The sequence below is a fragment of the Engraulis encrasicolus genome, chromosome 11 (assembly GCF_034702125.1).
Source record: "Engraulis encrasicolus isolate BLACKSEA-1 chromosome 11, IST_EnEncr_1.0, whole genome shotgun sequence".
In the NCBI taxonomy this organism is placed as follows: Eukaryota; Metazoa; Chordata; class Actinopteri; order Clupeiformes; family Engraulidae; genus Engraulis; species Engraulis encrasicolus.
In genome coordinates, this window is record NC_085867.1 from 43,937,252 (window position 1) to 43,953,385 (window position 16,134).

Genomic DNA, 16,134 nt, shown 5'->3' on the forward strand with positions numbered 1-16,134 from the left:
TGCCTTTACAGTATTTCCAATCTACTACAAATGCAGTGCTACGATTGCTCCCCAATTCCACAAATGGCACCAGTGACATTCAGTATCTCTCATGCTAACATTTACCGACTGCATCTCTTTCCAGTGGCCTAACAAGAACATCTTTTTATTAATTTTTCCGTAAAGTTGTACTACCATTTTACTCTGACGTGGCAGTAGGAATGAGATGAAAGGGAGATGACAAGATGTAAACGAAGAAATATGTAACAAACTCAGAGTAAAACTGATGGTAAACAAAAGTGATGTCTTCTGATTAAAACAATAAAAGATGATGTAAATGGTCATGCTTTTTGTCAAGAATGTCTTTTATCGTTTCTGTCCTTTTATGAGCAAAATAGAAGAAGATCAGGCCACTGGGTAACTTGAGGTTTTCCATGACACATCTGGGGTGCATTTCTCAAAACCGAAGTTGCTTACTACATTAGCTACTTCATTGTTTTCAATGCATTTTCCCATTGGCAACTACCGAAGTTACTAACAGGCTAACAACTTCTCTTTTGAGAAATTCACCCCTGAGCAGGAAGGCACGCAGGATGGCGAAGACGGAGGAGGAAGCATCACATCACATCACATCACATCACCGCAGGTCCAGCACCGTCACATTGATGTCTGTGATGGTCACATGTCTGCTATCCTGCAATCAACAACAAAGATACATCTTGATTTAAAAAAATAAAAACTCTTTTGTGACAATGGGTACATAAGAACTTGTATCAACAAACAAGATTTTGTCAAAAGCTGTTCACCTGTTCTTGTGCAAACTATGTGACAGGCACATGCACATATTAGAGCACAGTATGCCCCTCGAACCAGTGTCATGGACAGGCAGTGATGTGCAAACTGGATTAAGAAGGTATTAATCCAATGGCACACAAAGGTGTAGGTTTGGCTTGGAAAGTGGTGGCGACATTACAATGGCAAATTCTCTGGGTATGCTATTTTTCCATTATATTTGTGAAAAAGTTGTGGGGACAATCTAGATTTATCTCAAAAGTGGTATGACCCACCATCCACACCTAAAATTATGAACTGCCACATATCGCAAATTTTGGTTTTACCTGCGAAATTACCCTGGGTGGAGGAGGAATAAAAAGGGCTTGTGGTGGAAATCTCACCGTAAACAGAGGAGGCTCCTTGGTGTGTGGATGAAATCCTTTTTGTTTGCAGGTAGATATCTCAGTCATGCCATGGTCTGTCATTCTGAAATAGCCAGTCCTGCATACAAAGGCACATCATAATGCTTCCATATATGTAGATATTGTAGAATCGTGTTCCTGTGTCTGTGTTGGTAGACACTACATTTCTTCATTATAAATGCACATGTTTAGACATGTGATACGTGTACATATGTAAAGGAGGTGTTCCTGCACCTGTTCATCCCCCTCGGGGATGCGAACCTGCCACCTTGTCAACTACAACGGTTCGGCAACAGGAGTCACAGTACGAGCGTGCTGAGCTAAAGGGTCGGTCCGATAGCCCAACACTACCGCACTGTATTGAGGCTTCCGGAGGGAGGTTTACTAACGTTCCATGCCACACTCTGCAAGTTGGCCTCCGTTACACACATACAGTACATATAATGTTATACAATTTTAAAGATGTACAATAATATCAATTAATGTCAAGTAGCCACAGACAGGACCATCCTACCTCAGTCAATAGACACATAGACATCTACGTTGACAGATGTGCAATGATTAATAAAATAATTACAAACTAAAGAAATATGTCACTGAAACAGCTCTACATATTCAGAGTAATGGGTGCCTGTGATCAGGCAAAGTCAAGTTCTTTTAACTGACTAGCCCAGATTATAAACACTTTGGACTCACTCGTTAAATTTAGGAGAGCAGACGATGGCAATGGACTCTGGTAACATCATCTGGTACGAGCAGTGTGTGTGCAGATCCACACTGGACAGAAACGCTGTTTGAGTGGGGTGTGTCTGCAACAAAAAAAAAAAAATCAAATTCATTTTATGTACATGGACATACTGTAGTTCTGATTAAAAATATGATTTCACAATTCTTGTTTTTTTTATGGTGGATACCAGCACTGCTGTGTTGAAGCAAGTAAATGTGCTTTTAAAGATTGCATCAGCAGTGGCTTATTAAAAGAGAACTCAATAGGTCGCTTAATATATTTTGTAAAACAAATTAGCAAACAAATCACAAAGCAGAAAGCTACACTAAAATGTACATTCACATAGATGAAACACATGTGTGCACCATATTGCACATACAGGAATGCAAACATTGAAATACAGAGTAGTGTATAACTTTTCAGTCTTTCATAAATTGATGAACCACTCAAGCAATTTTGGACACATTGTTCTTAAAACATTATTGGTAAAAACATCTAAGTAGCGTTGCTTTTAGGCAAGCTTATTAAAATGTAATTGAATGCTTTAATGCTAATTTAGTTATGTGGTAGATTAAGACCAGTGAATTTATAGGTAACAACCAGAAATGGGACCAAGTCACTGATTTGCAACTCACAAATAAGTCTTGAGTCCTTCTAATGAAGTCCAAGTCAAATCACAAGTTAAGACACATTTGACCAAGTGAAGTAGTTCAAGTCGTACCAAAGCCAAGTCAGGTCCAAGTCATTTTTTAACGAAGTCTTAAACAAGTCACTATGTATTCTACACACAATCTTGACAACTACTTTTGATTATAAATGTATTTACCTCTCCCTTCTGCTATATGCATGTCCCCCTTTGCAGTTACGTTATTAACAAAACATAGTAGGCCTACTGGTACTGGTTAAGGGCAAAACATTTAACTATTTTTTCATGTAATATTTTCATGTACAAACGCAGGAAATAGTATACTGTATATCTAGACTTAAAGGATTTATCCGGAGTTGGAACAAGTTTGCCTGATTTTTGCATGTTTGGGATGAAATACAGTCACTCTAGAGCAAAATCAAGGCAAAAGGATGCGTTTTGAGAAAGTTTGATAATATCACGTTAGCCTCGTTAGCCATATCAGCTATGCAATATGAAAGATGCGGGCATCGTTTTTCGGCGGTTACACACATTTCAAAAACACAACATTTTAAAGTCTTGCACAGCTCAAAACAACGTCACACTTACCTCGTAATATGTTGAGGGTATCCACACATAAACCAAAGTGTCCAAAGTCCTTCATGTATTCTTGAAAGGTCTGCAGAATGTGTTTTGTGAAGCTACTACCTTGAGAATATCTTAATTACGGTCAAGACAACTATTTGACACTAAAGCCCACCAAGTAGATTGCCGAGTGCGTCGCACCATCAGCTATGATTATTTCCATAGCGAGTAACCACCTGATGGTGCGACGCACTCAGCAATCTACTTGGTGGACTTTAGTGTCAAATAGTTGTCTTGACCATAATTTAGATATTCTCAAGGTAGTAGCTTCACAAAACACATTCTGCAGACCTTTCAAGAATACATGAAGGACTTTGGACACTTTGGTTTATGTGTGGATACCCTCAACATATTACGAGGTAAGTGTGACGTTGTTTTGAGCTGTGCAAGACTTTAAAATGTTGTGTTTTTGATGTGTCCGCCGAAAAACGATGCCCGCATCTTTCATATTGCATAGCTGATATGGCTAACGAGGCTAACGTGATATTATCAAACTTTCTCAAAACGCATCCTTTTGCCTTGATTTTGCTCTAGAGTGACTGTATTTCATCCCAAACATGCAAAAATCAGGCAAACTTGTTCCAACTCCGGATAAATCCTTTAACATGCAATTTCAGGCTAAAACTTTCAAGTCAAGTCTCAAGTCAATATAATACAAATCTGAGTCGAGTCACAAGTCATTCCTAATATTGCCAACTCAAGTCTCAAGTCATCAATTTGTGACTCAAGTCCAAGTCATAAGTCACAACTCCACATCTCTTTCACATGTTTTAAAGTTGGAGTACTAATACAGAATCAAGTCCAGTTGGAGTGCTGCCTGGAAGTAGTACTTTGTAAAGATGATGATCTTTGGTGACAGGCTTATTTCATTTTAAAAGTTGTAGAATACCAAGGCACTCATCTTCTTTGCACTTAAAATTAATGGTAAATTTAATGGTCATAACATGATTAAAAAACGCTGACACGTTTCGACATATCCTGACGAAGGCTTCATGCCGAAACAAGTCAAAGTTTTTTTATCACGTTATGCCCATTAAAAACAAAGGCATTTTAACGGCAAAGAAGATGAGTGTCTTGGTTTTCTACAACCTTTAAATTGGAGTCCTAATAGTTTAAGACTAGTTTACGAAGGTGTGTAATTACATGGATCCAGCCGAGGGTGATGAGGTCGTACTGGTCCTGGATGAGGAAAAGCTCCTCCTCGTTCTCCGTGTCACAGTAGTCGGGACCGCCACACTGCTTGGGCACGATCACATGTGTGATTGTGAAGGCATTCTTGGTCTGGAAAGTACATTCAAAAGATTACAAGGATTAAAAGGATTTTATTTGTCACATGCATAGAAATATTAGAAAGTATTAAATACAGAACAGGGAAATTAGAGTTACCGGCCTGTACATATTCAGACAGCTTGAACGATGCCCAGAAAAAACGTAGCAAATACTTTCTCAAGTGACTTGTAATACGTACACAGTGTCAAGAAAGGGTTAAGGAACCCTGCTTTTCTCCAAAAATATCTCATAAGATGTGAGCCCATGGTCATTTACAATATGTCCCTACTGCAGATGAAGCGCTGAAAATATTAGTATAAACTAGAAGCACTCAGAGAGCGTAGACCTCCGCCAAGGGAGCTGCTTGATAGAACATTTGACTATGTTTCACCCTGTCTTTCTGCCCTCTTTTTGTAGAGTTAGAAACTGGAAAGTTTTGCCCTCTCCCACAATTCAATTCGTGGTCACTATGGGCGTCTAGATTTATAGGTCAGTAATGGTGAAGAATCTTTAAAAAGGTCCTGGTTCCGGTTTGTGATCCGGATCACCACCAAAATGTAATCACTTATTCTTTGGGTCATTATCAACAACTCCACAGAGTTTCATCCAAATCCATTCATACATTTTTGAGTTATCCAGCTGACAGACAGACAGACAGACAGACAGACAGACAGACAGACAGACAGACCAACGCGAACGAAAACATAGCCTCCTGGGCGGAGGTAAAAATGACAGTGCATCATCATCAAAACGCTGTTATGACAACAGGGCTCAAAGCAACTTAGTCTGGTCAATCTCACACACTAACCAACTTCTCAAAGATGGCTTACCAGTTTGCCACAAAGAATGCCACAGGTCTCTACAGCGCGGGCCGTGTTGGCATCTGCTAACTTGAGGAATTTGTGGCACAGTTCGGACGGGACTGCCAGGTGCCGTATGCCGTCTACAGTCAGACCTGGGGAAACACATTGGCACACAGTGATGGGACTGACTTCAGTGCGGTCATTACTGAGTCCTTTCATGGCAGCGAGTACCTCAGTAATAAGCTTGTCATTGCCAAAGTGGCAATGACCAAGCCTTTTAATCTATTACTTTGTAACTAGCACTTCGTAACTTACTTCGTAACTAGCAAGTCACATCTGCAACAAAGGCCTTGACTAGCTCATGTTGCATTTTACTGAAGAAATACAGGTATAATACATATTAAATTAAGATTACATGATGCTTACATCATTAATGTATGATATGTGACAATAATATACATATTATATAACCTCAAGTGCTGGCAGAGGGTATAACTGATACTGGTCCACCGTGTACCTGAATTAACCATCCACACACACCAACATTGATGTGTTTCTGTTACCTGTACTGACTCCCGGCTTCAGAGAGCGATCAAACATGGGTGCGTTGGGATGCCCTGGAATGGTATGGTGGTAGGGCGTGCTCTCTGGGCTCTGCGGCGGTGTGGGATTGGCAATCAGAGCTTGGGCCGGCGTCTGCGGCATCGGAGGTCCATGGATGTCATCGTCGTGCATCAACAGTGACGGCGCGGTTGGGGCGACGACGGGCGGGCCAAATTCGTGCAGGATGCGCTGGCGCTCCTTCTCCAGCTCCTGCCTGCGCCGCATCTCCTCGAAGGCCAGCTGCTGCTCCTGCTCCCGCTGCCGGCGATGCTCCAGCTCCGCCTGCTGCTGCTCCTCCTGGGCCTGCTGCTGGCGCTCGGCCTCCTGCTGCCGCTGGCGGGCCAGCTCCCGAGCATGCGCTTCCTCCTCCGCTTTCTGAACGCACGCACGCACACACACAAACACACACACACACACACACACACACACACACACACACACACACACACACACACACACACACACACACACACACAATGTACATCGTACATATAAAACATGCGCACACACAGGTATACATATATATAGATATACAGTGTATAAAGATATACAAATCACACATTTAACATAAAAGCATACTGTATGCATGTGCGTGCAGAAACACAAATAAGTATAACATCGACTGACATCAAAAAAATTCATTTCCACTCCACTTCATGCACAACCAGTGATTGTCAACACAGACCGCTGTTTCAGGTAGTGAACAATAAAATACGTCTTGTTGTCATTTCTCGCATACATGAAAAAAACAAACACACTCACTTTTCTGACGAGGTATTCTGCATAGTCTTTATCATACTGTTTTAGGAGTAGTTCCTTCAGTTCCTCAGCTTTTGGGAAGGCGATCTCTTTTAATTTCTGCAGAACAAACAATACATCAAAGTGTAACAGGGTTGACATGCGGTAGATTGTCTTCATTGGCATTCATGCTGATGTGTGTGATAGACTAGACTGGCCATACCCTCATGGTCTCCTTCTTCTCAGGTATATTAGCTGTTTTGTAGTCTTTGTGTTTGGGAAGTTTCTCGATGAAAAGCCTATGGTTGGCGAAATCATGTGGGATTATTAAGACTATGTCCCATCTCCACAATGAGGTAAACAAAAAACCCTGACACACTGGTTCAACTGCTGTGGTAAGTACTGTATTCTTAATCAGACTGATCCTGATGAAATTTAGACATGCAAGTCAGGGGTCCATACGACGGACAAATCACTTACGTTATGTATTTATTGTACAGTATGAAGGCGTGCTCCGTGTTGCCTTCATCTGCATAGATATTTGCCATCCGAATCATCTCCATGCCAGATCGGAAGTAACGTCGAGGTGGAACATCCTCATTCACCTCGACCGAACTTCCCATTTTGGTGAGGACACGGACACGCTCCTCAGGTTGGAAACTGACATCGTTTACGTCGGACATGATGGCAACTGATCAAACACAACGCTGGGTTAGCTCATTTGGTTTAGGCACTGTTCTCGCCCACTGAAATACCTTATAATCTGTTTGTCCATCTTTAACGCTGTCCAAATGATGATAATCCAGGCTATTATCTGATGACATTTAACCTGTTACATAAGTTCACAAATGTTTTAGCTTGGGCTAGTTACTTCAACGTTTCAGTAATGTGTACTAAACAAACCAAGTATAATAGGCCTAGTTTCACTTGTTCAGTTACCGTAGTTTTCGCTATTCCATGGTGGACGTGCCCATTGTGCCATAAATTAACCCAAGGCGATATAACAATACACAACAACAAACATAATAATAAAGATTTCTTCCACATTCTACGAAACTTTTAGATCAACTGTAAACACAACACTATATTTTATACATTTGACAGCTGAGCAGACTCGTATGGCCAAAACTGGAATAGCACAATGCTAGCCAACAGTTAGCTTTCGCTAGTAAACACACAAGATTGTTAACAGCACATGACGTTTACAGAGTCAGTAATGTGGAAGTTTTTTCTTAATTGACTTTACAGAGTCAAAAACTCACCAGGTTGTTTATGAGCTTTGTCGGGCAGCTAAGAATACATCACGGAACCATGATGTAATGTCATATTTTGATCAGTCATTTTGTACTTCACACACTGCTGCTTTCCATAACAGCTTCCTGTTTGACACAGAACATGACGTACAGCCAATGATCGGGCGCCTTTATCAGCCAGGTCTGCCGTGATTGGTCAAGCGATATCATAAACATCGATGGATTGTCAACGCACAAACTGAAGTAAATAGTTCTTCCTCAATCTGAAAGTTATTGATATGCAAACGCTGTAGTTTTTCTCTGTTGTACTACAGGTTGTTTTCTCTTATCCTCTTCTTTTTATTCGCAGAATGATGTCCTGTCCAAACCACATTAAAATTCTGTATTTTTTAAAAAGTAAACTTTGTTTTAGCAGAAGGTAGCCTACCCCTTGCCTGGATTTTACCAAGGTTTTTTCAAGATGTTTTTAGTCAATCTCTATTTAAGAGGCTCCAAATTTGGGGGCAGAGATGTTGATGCCCAAACACTGGTTGGTGCCCTAAGCCAGTGTTTCCCAACCAGGGGTACGTGTACCACTAGGGGTACGCGAGCACACTGCAGGGGGTACTTGGAAAAGTGTTATTATTATAACAAATTTATAGAGCAGCCACATCATGACAGAGAAAATGATATAGAAAATTAATTAGGGGGTACTCATGGCACAACTAAGAGGCTCAGGGGGTACGCAAGACAAAAAAGGTTGAAAAACAATGCCCTAAGCACTCTGTGTACTCTGCCATATAGCAGTGGCCCTGCACCGCACAGCATTCACTGCACTGTTACCCGTCATGCTGCAGTAGGCCACAATACATTTTTTCCTCACATTTTTCTTTCTTTCTTTAAGTGTAGACATGAAATATGTGTTGAAGTACATGCCTACTGAAATGGCCGAGAGCTGTTGAGATGTGATTATGCAAAGTCAAGAGGGAGAGACACAAAAGAAGATACACATTAGCAGTGTATTGTAATGCAGTCAGCCAGCCTCAGCATTACACAATGCCATTCCCACCTTTAAGGGTCACATCTACAGCAGTCAATTGGCAGGCAACAGACACTGAGATTACATTCACATGTCACTCTGGGAAAAAAAAAACAGAATGCCAGTTCATCTAGGTATATGGGCCGTCACATGAGAGCTTGTTCCCCAGGCGTTATTCCATATTCTACTCCAGCCATGTAGCGTGTGTGATGCAGAATTATACAGCACCCTGCCCCCCTCCACCCCTTTCTCGAGGCAGGCATGAAAAATGGCAATCACATGGTAAACTTCATATCTTCTCCTGGTAAGAGAGTTGTACATTGATGACTCTATGATGCCTATATGAGTCTACGTGGGGGTTGTTTGAACACTAGCCAGATTCTGACACAAAGTCAAGAATAACATAATACTGTATCAAAGAGGTTGGATTAATAAAGAGGATTCAAAACACGCCCACCCAATGCAAAAGAGTGTGCTCAAGTTGAGTCTCCTAAGGAGGCGTTGTCCCCTCCTTCTTCTATTTTTGAGGTGTTTGCACAAGAAGTGCGCTACCGCCATCTACAGCGCTTAGGGGACTCCATTTATTCTCAACCTCAGGACTCCGAAGGTCTCCTAACCGAAGGTCTCCTAAAGGGGCGTTCACCCGACATAAAGTGGGTACCAGAAAAGAACTAGAATGCCGTATCCCTGTCTATAAGATCTCTGACTGTATTTTGCAATATGTTGGGACAGGCCATACCCATTGTGTTGCTGAACATATACATTGAAAGGGCTAGAGTGTTTTAGCAAAAATAAATGATTGCAGTGAAATGTGGGAAAGGATGGAGGATTGCACACACCCTCTGTCAGAATGGCAATTGTACAAACTGCTTTATCTGGTTGTCTCCAGATGACTGGGTTTCCACCTGCTCCATTCACAAACCTGATTGGAAATACTGTAAGCTGAGCAGAGGGTCTGGTGAGAGGCATGGGACAAAAACAAAGAAAAACAGCCATTTTTGGCTCAACCGGGCCCCTCACACACACATACAAGCCGTTTTCATCGCATATCCTGTTTGACTCAGTCCATTATAGATGGACCGATGTCCCCCCACCCCCTCTACGTGGGCCAGTCCCTTAGAATAGTGTTTCCCAACCAGGGGTACGTGGGTACGTGTACCACTAGGGGTATGCGAGCATCCTGCAGGGGGGTACTCGGAAAAATGTTATTATTATAACAAATGTATATAACAAATGTAGATAAATGTATGCAGTCACATCAGGACAGAGAAAGCGAGATAGAACATGAATTGGGGGGTACTCATGGCACAACTAAGAGGCTTAGGGGGGTGCGCGAGACAAAAAAGGTTGAGAAACACTGGCTCAGAAAAGAAAAGAAGGGGGGAGGTGTATCGGCCCACTGGGAAAATGCCCTGTATGCCAGATTATCAGTCCAGCCCTACTTTGCCTTCCATGGCATTGTGTGCTTGTGGTGGTACTTACTTATATCTACAGCAAGATATGCCACAGCAACTTGTGTGAAACTGAAACCCCACCTGGGAAACTCCAATGTCATTGTGACACAGCACTCCACAACTCTCAGTGCTCGCTGCACACAATGACATTGCACATTGACATTTTATATGCACCCATTTCCTGTGGTTTTGACATGGAATTAGAACTATACCCTATCGCTTGAAGATAGACCTATTTTAATACCTACAGCAGGGCCTTTGTTTGCACATGATGATTTGATGCACCATCCTAGCCCATCATCATAGTAAACAAAATAAGGCATTAGTATTTGGCCCAATATGAAACTGACATATAGCACATCCTTTTGTTTACTGTGATAGGCATGCTATCCACAACACGTTACTTAACCAATAACAGCATCTGATGTGTCTTACTATGCACGCAGCTTGTCATAGTAAACAAAAGAACCCATAATAGGACGTAATAAACTAATCTTGAATCTTGAATCTTTTGTTTACTGAGATAGACATGCTATCCACAACACTTAACTTAACCAATAACAGCACCTGATGTGTCTTGCTATGCACGCAGCTTGTCATTGTAAACAAAAGGACCCATAATATCTTACCCATGCCATGCCCATGCCATGCCCCATATGCCCATAAATGCCCATATTGACACAACATCAATGATGTAACATTTATTGTATTAAAAAAGCAACCCAAAAATATGTACAGGTAAACACACCAAGTGCAAACACCAAACCAAAAAAGACTATACAAAGTTGCAAACATCAGCAAACCAAATATACAGCAGTGCACAGGTTCATGGTTTGACTGAAGTTGAGCTTGACTAAAGTTGAGTTTGACTGAGGTTTCGGAGGACACGACGCAGTGATCAGCCCACACTCAACTTTTCTGAGTATCTCTTCTCGCATAACTTTTATCTGTGCTTCCATTTTATTTCTTCTCACACCCTCTGATGATTTTCATCCTCGCCACCTCTTCAGCTGCCATGAGCTTCTTCATTTCCTCTTCCTTCAGCCTCCACTGCCTCTCCACCTCTGTACAGTATGTCTCACGGATCCTCTCCAAAGTACTCTCCTGTAGGCCCTGCGCCTCTTGTCCTCTGTGGAGTAGAGTGGAGTACAGCTATTTTATTGATTCACAGGGGGGAGATACTGTAAGGTATCAAGTAGCTGACACATAATACACACAAGGTGTTTTTACATTATGCAGTTCTAGGTTCTATGGAACAAAATTAGCAGAGAACGTTGATGGAAGTGATGGCAAATGTTGACAGTATTGCTCTAGGTCTGTGCATTATTTACAAGTGTATAACAAGGCCATCCATGCATAACAGTGTAGCTTAAGTGTCCATAAGGTAAAAAGTGAAACAATACTGGAACGTGGTGCATGGCATGAGTGGCAAGGGTTAATAGCAGAGCAGGTTTCAGTAGTGACTCATGTGCTCCTCACCTCTTCAGCCGGACCACCTGAACAAGGTCGGCTATCGCCCCAAGGACTGTCCGCGAGGTGTCCGCCAGCTGACGCTTCTGCTGTATCCACTGTGAGTAGAACTCTGCTTGTTGGGTCATCATCTTTGCCTGCCTTCTTTCCTCTAGCTGTAGGTCACGCTGTGTCGACTCCAGGGTTTGCCACACGAAGTCCTTGTGTGATTCGGACGCTGTGCTCATGATGCCGTTCTCCAATCTCCGCCGTTTTCTGTTCTCTAATGACAATGACAACGGCAAAACGAATAAGCTTGAGCTGGTCCACCAGACACGACTCCTCCCTCTGACCAATCGATGCCCCGGGAGGCAGACACGTTACAGTTACAACCACACTTCACATGCTTAGAACCACAACAGAGGCCGTTCTACAAATTGAGCCTGTTCACTGGAAATTGGATTGATATGAAGACAAAAATGGGGGATCTCTCTTCAATGAAACGTGTGAAAGGTTCTACCGGTGCTTATGTGTCTCACAGAATGCCCAACTGAGCACACAAAAGAAAGTGTTAAGTGCCTCACAGGCCAAGGCCATTTTAATACGGCCCAAAACATATCTTTACAGTGTCTTACTTGATCGTATGGCACGGCGACGCTCTTTAACTTTGCGCTTCACCTCTTGGCGCAGTGGGCACTGAGGACCCTTTCCGTCATCTTCTTCTTCGCTCGTGGTCAGGTCACTGGACATCTTGTCTTCTTTGTCACTCCAGTCGTCGGAGTCAGACCAGTCGTTCTCATTGCTCCAGTTCTCGGAGTAGAGGTCATCTTCACTGGAGTACAGGTCAGCTGACTGCTCTTCACTCAGCTCCTTCTCAGTCCTTTGGTCTACTTCAAAAGGTCTTTTTGCCATGGTGAGCTCACGGTCTGCTATGTGATGAGCTTCTATTAGGTCTTCCCTTGTGTATAAGTGTGGTGGTGGTTGTGCGACCTTATATATTATGTAATACCTCCATGGGTGGGACCTCTTTCTTTCCAACTCGTACCGCCCCCAACGTTCAGCAGTTGAGGTCCTATTTGCACCCCTGGGCAACACCCCCTCCTGCTCCACCCCTAAGGACACCCCTGATCCCTGACCTATCCGAATCTGTTGTTTATGCTAGATTAAAGAAAGTAAATTTAAATGTAATAAGTTTGACAAAAGGAACAACTGATGAACAATCAGTTCATTACAGTTTCTCACAACACAAAAACAAGTCAGAAAGACTTGGAAAAAAATAGGGTGTAACATTGTCAAATGTTCTATCAGACAGCTTCCTCTCTGAATGCATTTCTCGTTCTAAGTGCAATCAAAAAGTGACCAGCATGGATATATATATATCAGGTCTTTGTACACAAATCTACAACTGCAGACTCTTGCATCAGCTTATGAAAGAGGACGGCGAATGAAAGTCGACAGAAATTTCACTGCACTCCACAAATCATTGCACATTATGCAGTCATTTAGGGAATAAAACACAATTAAAAAAATGCTTCGGAAAAAAAAACACTACTTAATCAATCCATTGTAATTATACTATTGGCCGATAAAGAACCCTCATATTCCTTCCAAACAAGATTATCAGTCAGTGAGCAACCAACTGCACCTCAAACTCTGCAAGTTATAGTCAGATTTGTAGTGATATGGTCCACCGATGGTATTGATGAAAAAAATACGGCCCTCCTTATCATGAAAGTTGCCCATCCCTGCTCTAATATGTAGCGTGTAGCTTTGATTATGCTTTCCACATTGTTCTGATAAGTGTCAAGATTTATTCATTTTCCATCAGGATCTTGTATTGATGATGGTGGGATCTATCCACTATGCAAGGACTTCAGCACATCCCAACAGCTCACAATGGCGTTAAGGCCTAGAATGTATTTATGTACAATACAGTGTACACCAAAGTATCCTATTGTTTCATCACTTATACAATATGCCTACATTATAGTGTCTTACTGGATCTGTTACAAAAAAAGGAGCAGTGATGTATTTATTTGTGGGTCACCAGGGATGTGTCACACCAGGATTTCTGACCCTCATCTAATCAGTTGGTGTTGTTTCAGGCCATACATGCAGTAGCCATCATACCGATGTACACAAAATAAGTGTTAACTGCTAACCTAATGACCACAATGTAGTATACTGTGCACCAGAACTTTTGGGCAGGCAGCTTATAAGCTTATACGCTTCACTTGGAGATCCTTTTCTCCATGCAGTTGTATTTTGCTCACGACATGAAATTGAAAGTCAAAATAATGGTGTGGAGAAATAAAATCATCCTAGGGACAGATGCCCATGTTGCTTCCAGCCTGGTCTTGGTGTTCATTCAAGTACAGTAGTCACTGAAGCAGTGTTTCATAAATGTACTGGTGCTGTGGGTGCTAAGATGATTTTCTTTACAGTGTGGGTCAAGTTGGGGCGATACAGCACATGCCAAAAGAAGCACCACAGGCTCTCTAATTGCCATGAGGCAGCTGTGAAAATGTGACATTAGCACATGCTAGACATCTCATCACAGGTGCTTGATGCGTCATTTATTTGTAAAAGGTGCTAAAAGACACAGTTGCTTAATTATTCAAAAAGCATTTCAGAGTGAAACATGCATTAAATGTCAGGTTTAACAGCTAGAGCTAACAGTCTTGATTTGGGAGTTTCAGTGAAATCTTTTATTTTGGTTTGGTGAGAGAATTTACCACATTAAGCAGCTGGAGCTATTTTCACTAAGTAATGGTAGAGCAATGGGACACGGTACCTTCCAAGGTGTCAATAAATGATGCTGAAAAGTAAAGGCATATGGCTTCATTTCTTGATACCGCCTTATTTGTATTGCATGTAATAAACATGTAATGAAGACGTTTGAGTCTTTTATTCAAACAACTAAGAACAAGTCGCACATACACATTGAATAAACTGAATTGAAAAAATATAGGGAAGAAACATGTCCAAACAAACAAGGTAGTAGAAGAGTAAACAGCCTAATAGCAATGGTAATCATAATAAAATGATAAAATGTGCGGCCGGTTAATTAATAATAATAATAATAATAATAATTGTATTTGTATAGCACTGTGTCATACAAGGCATGTAACTCAAAGTGCTTAACAAATGGGAAAAAACATTGTTAGAGATAGATTTAAAAGGAGAGGTATAGAGGAGAGGCAGAAAAAGCAGGAAGGCAGAGGAAGAAGAGATAGACAGAGAATGTAGAGTCATAAGGTCAACGTAGGTTAGGACCAGGATTCTTAGATGTGTAAGGTCCATAGTGGCTGGGCCTATCATAAGTCATAGATAGCCTGGTGGCATCAGGGGTGAGGAAAAACTCCCTTTCGCTTGATTCATAGTTTGTGAGGGGAAAAAAAAGCTCAGTGAGGTCTGAGAAAAAAGACCCCCTGTAGTCAGGAAGAAACCTCAGGCAGAGACCAGCGGCCACCTAGGGGAGCCCCCTGCCAGGGCTGGATTGCGAGTAGTAAGGGCGCTGCGGCGGCTGGGACACTATGACGCCTTGGCAGCTAGGAGTTGGCAAGGATGAAGAGGTGGGTCTTCAGCTGCTTCTTAAAGGAGTCGACGGAGGTGGCTGATCGGATCTCGATGGGGAGGGCGTTCCATCTCTTGGGCGCATAGCAGGCAAACGCGGCGTCGCCGATCTTCTTCTGCGGGGGGGTGGGGGTCCTTAGCAGCTTGGCATCAGCATGTCTGAGATATAGCTAGGGGCAAGTCCATTTAATGCTTTAAATACTGTGAGCAGAATCTTAAAGTCGATTCTGTATGAGACAGGTAACCAGTGCAGGTCTGCCAAGACAGGAGAGATGTGCTCTCTCATTCTGGTTCTTGTTAGGATTCTTGCCGCAGAATTTTGAATGAGTTGCAATTTGTCAATTAATTTTTTTTGGGAGACCAGAGAAGAGAGCATTGCAGTAGTCTATCCTACTGGTGACAAAGGCATGAATAAGTTTCTCAGCGTCTTGTCGGGGGGCCAAGCCGCGCACTTTGTTGACATTTCTAAGATGGAAAAAAGCAGATTTTGTTATCTTGTTGATGTGAGGCTCAAAGCTCAAATCCGAGTCTATGACCACACCTAGGCTAGTAACCTTATCTTTAATGTGTATGCTTAGGTCACCTAGGCTTGAGTGGAGTTTTGCACGTTTTTTCTTAGGCCCAATGAGCAACACTTCAGTTTTATCTTCATTTCATTTTAGGAAGTTACTGTTCATCCAATCTGTAATGGCAGACATGCATTTAGTCAAGGCATGAATGGCAGTGGTTTGGCTAGGCTCGACAGAGATATATAGTTGAGTGTCATCGGCATAGCTATGAAAATCAACATTGTGCTCTC

At 42.1% G+C, this 16,134-nt stretch overlaps 2 protein-coding genes across 3 annotated transcripts; both read right to left on the reverse strand.

Moving 5' to 3' along the window:
- Nucleotides 1-339: 339 nt before the first annotated feature.
- On the reverse strand, nucleotides 340-7,967 carry LOC134458412 (STAM-binding protein-like A). Of its 2 annotated transcripts, none has more exons than XM_063210717.1 (10): nucleotides 7,848-7,967; nucleotides 7,066-7,276; nucleotides 6,809-6,884; nucleotides 6,610-6,705; nucleotides 5,808-6,222; nucleotides 5,272-5,396; nucleotides 4,316-4,453; nucleotides 1,872-1,984; nucleotides 1,155-1,254; nucleotides 340-673 (listed from the first exon to the last, which is right to left on the reverse strand). In XM_063210717.1, exons 2-10 carry the CDS (start codon nucleotides 7,266-7,268, stop codon nucleotides 617-619), a joined length of 1,323 nt encoding a protein of 440 aa, XP_063066787.1. In that variant the 5' UTR covers nucleotides 7,269-7,276; nucleotides 7,848-7,967; the 3' UTR covers nucleotides 340-616. The 2 variants fall into 2 exon arrangements, with proteins under 2 accessions (XP_063066787.1, XP_063066788.1); XM_063210718.1 differs by having other exon boundaries at nucleotides 7,066-7,414.
- A 3,066-nt stretch (nucleotides 7,968-11,033) lies between these two features.
- Nucleotides 11,034-13,133, reverse strand: LOC134459020 (uncharacterized). Its single transcript, XM_063211372.1, has 3 exons — nucleotides 12,395-13,133; nucleotides 11,790-12,042; nucleotides 11,034-11,439 (listed from the first exon to the last, which is right to left on the reverse strand). Exons 1-3 carry the CDS (start codon nucleotides 12,669-12,671, stop codon nucleotides 11,271-11,273), a joined length of 699 nt encoding a protein of 232 aa, XP_063067442.1. The 5' UTR covers nucleotides 12,672-13,133; the 3' UTR covers nucleotides 11,034-11,270.
- Nucleotides 13,134-16,134: the final 3,001 nt, after the last annotated feature.

Bases quoted from the DNA above. Each gene is read 5' to 3' on its own strand.
- LOC134458412 (XM_063210717.1), bottom strand. From the start codon at position 7,268: ATGTCCGACGTAAACGATGTCAGTTTCCAACCTGAGGAGCGTGTCCGT. The intron at 6,706-6,808 runs GTATGGCCAGTC...TTTGTTCTGCAG, and splicing joins AGAAGAAGGAGACCATGAGG to AAATTAAAAGAGATCGCCTT. The intron at 6,223-6,609 runs GTGAGTGTGTTT...GCGTGCGTTCAG, and splicing joins CAGAATACCTCGTCAGAAAA to AAAGCGGAGGAGGAAGCGCA.
- LOC134459020 (XM_063211372.1), bottom strand. From the start codon at position 12,671: ATGGCAAAAAGACCTTTTGAAGTAGACCAAAGGACTGAGAAGGAGCTG. The intron at 12,043-12,394 runs GTAAGACACTGT...CATTGTCATTAG, and splicing joins TCGCCGTGCCATACGATCAA to AGAACAGAAAACGGCGGAGA. The intron at 11,440-11,789 runs GTGAGGAGCACA...TCTACTCCACAG, and splicing joins CAGGTGGTCCGGCTGAAGAG to AGGACAAGAGGCGCAGGGCC.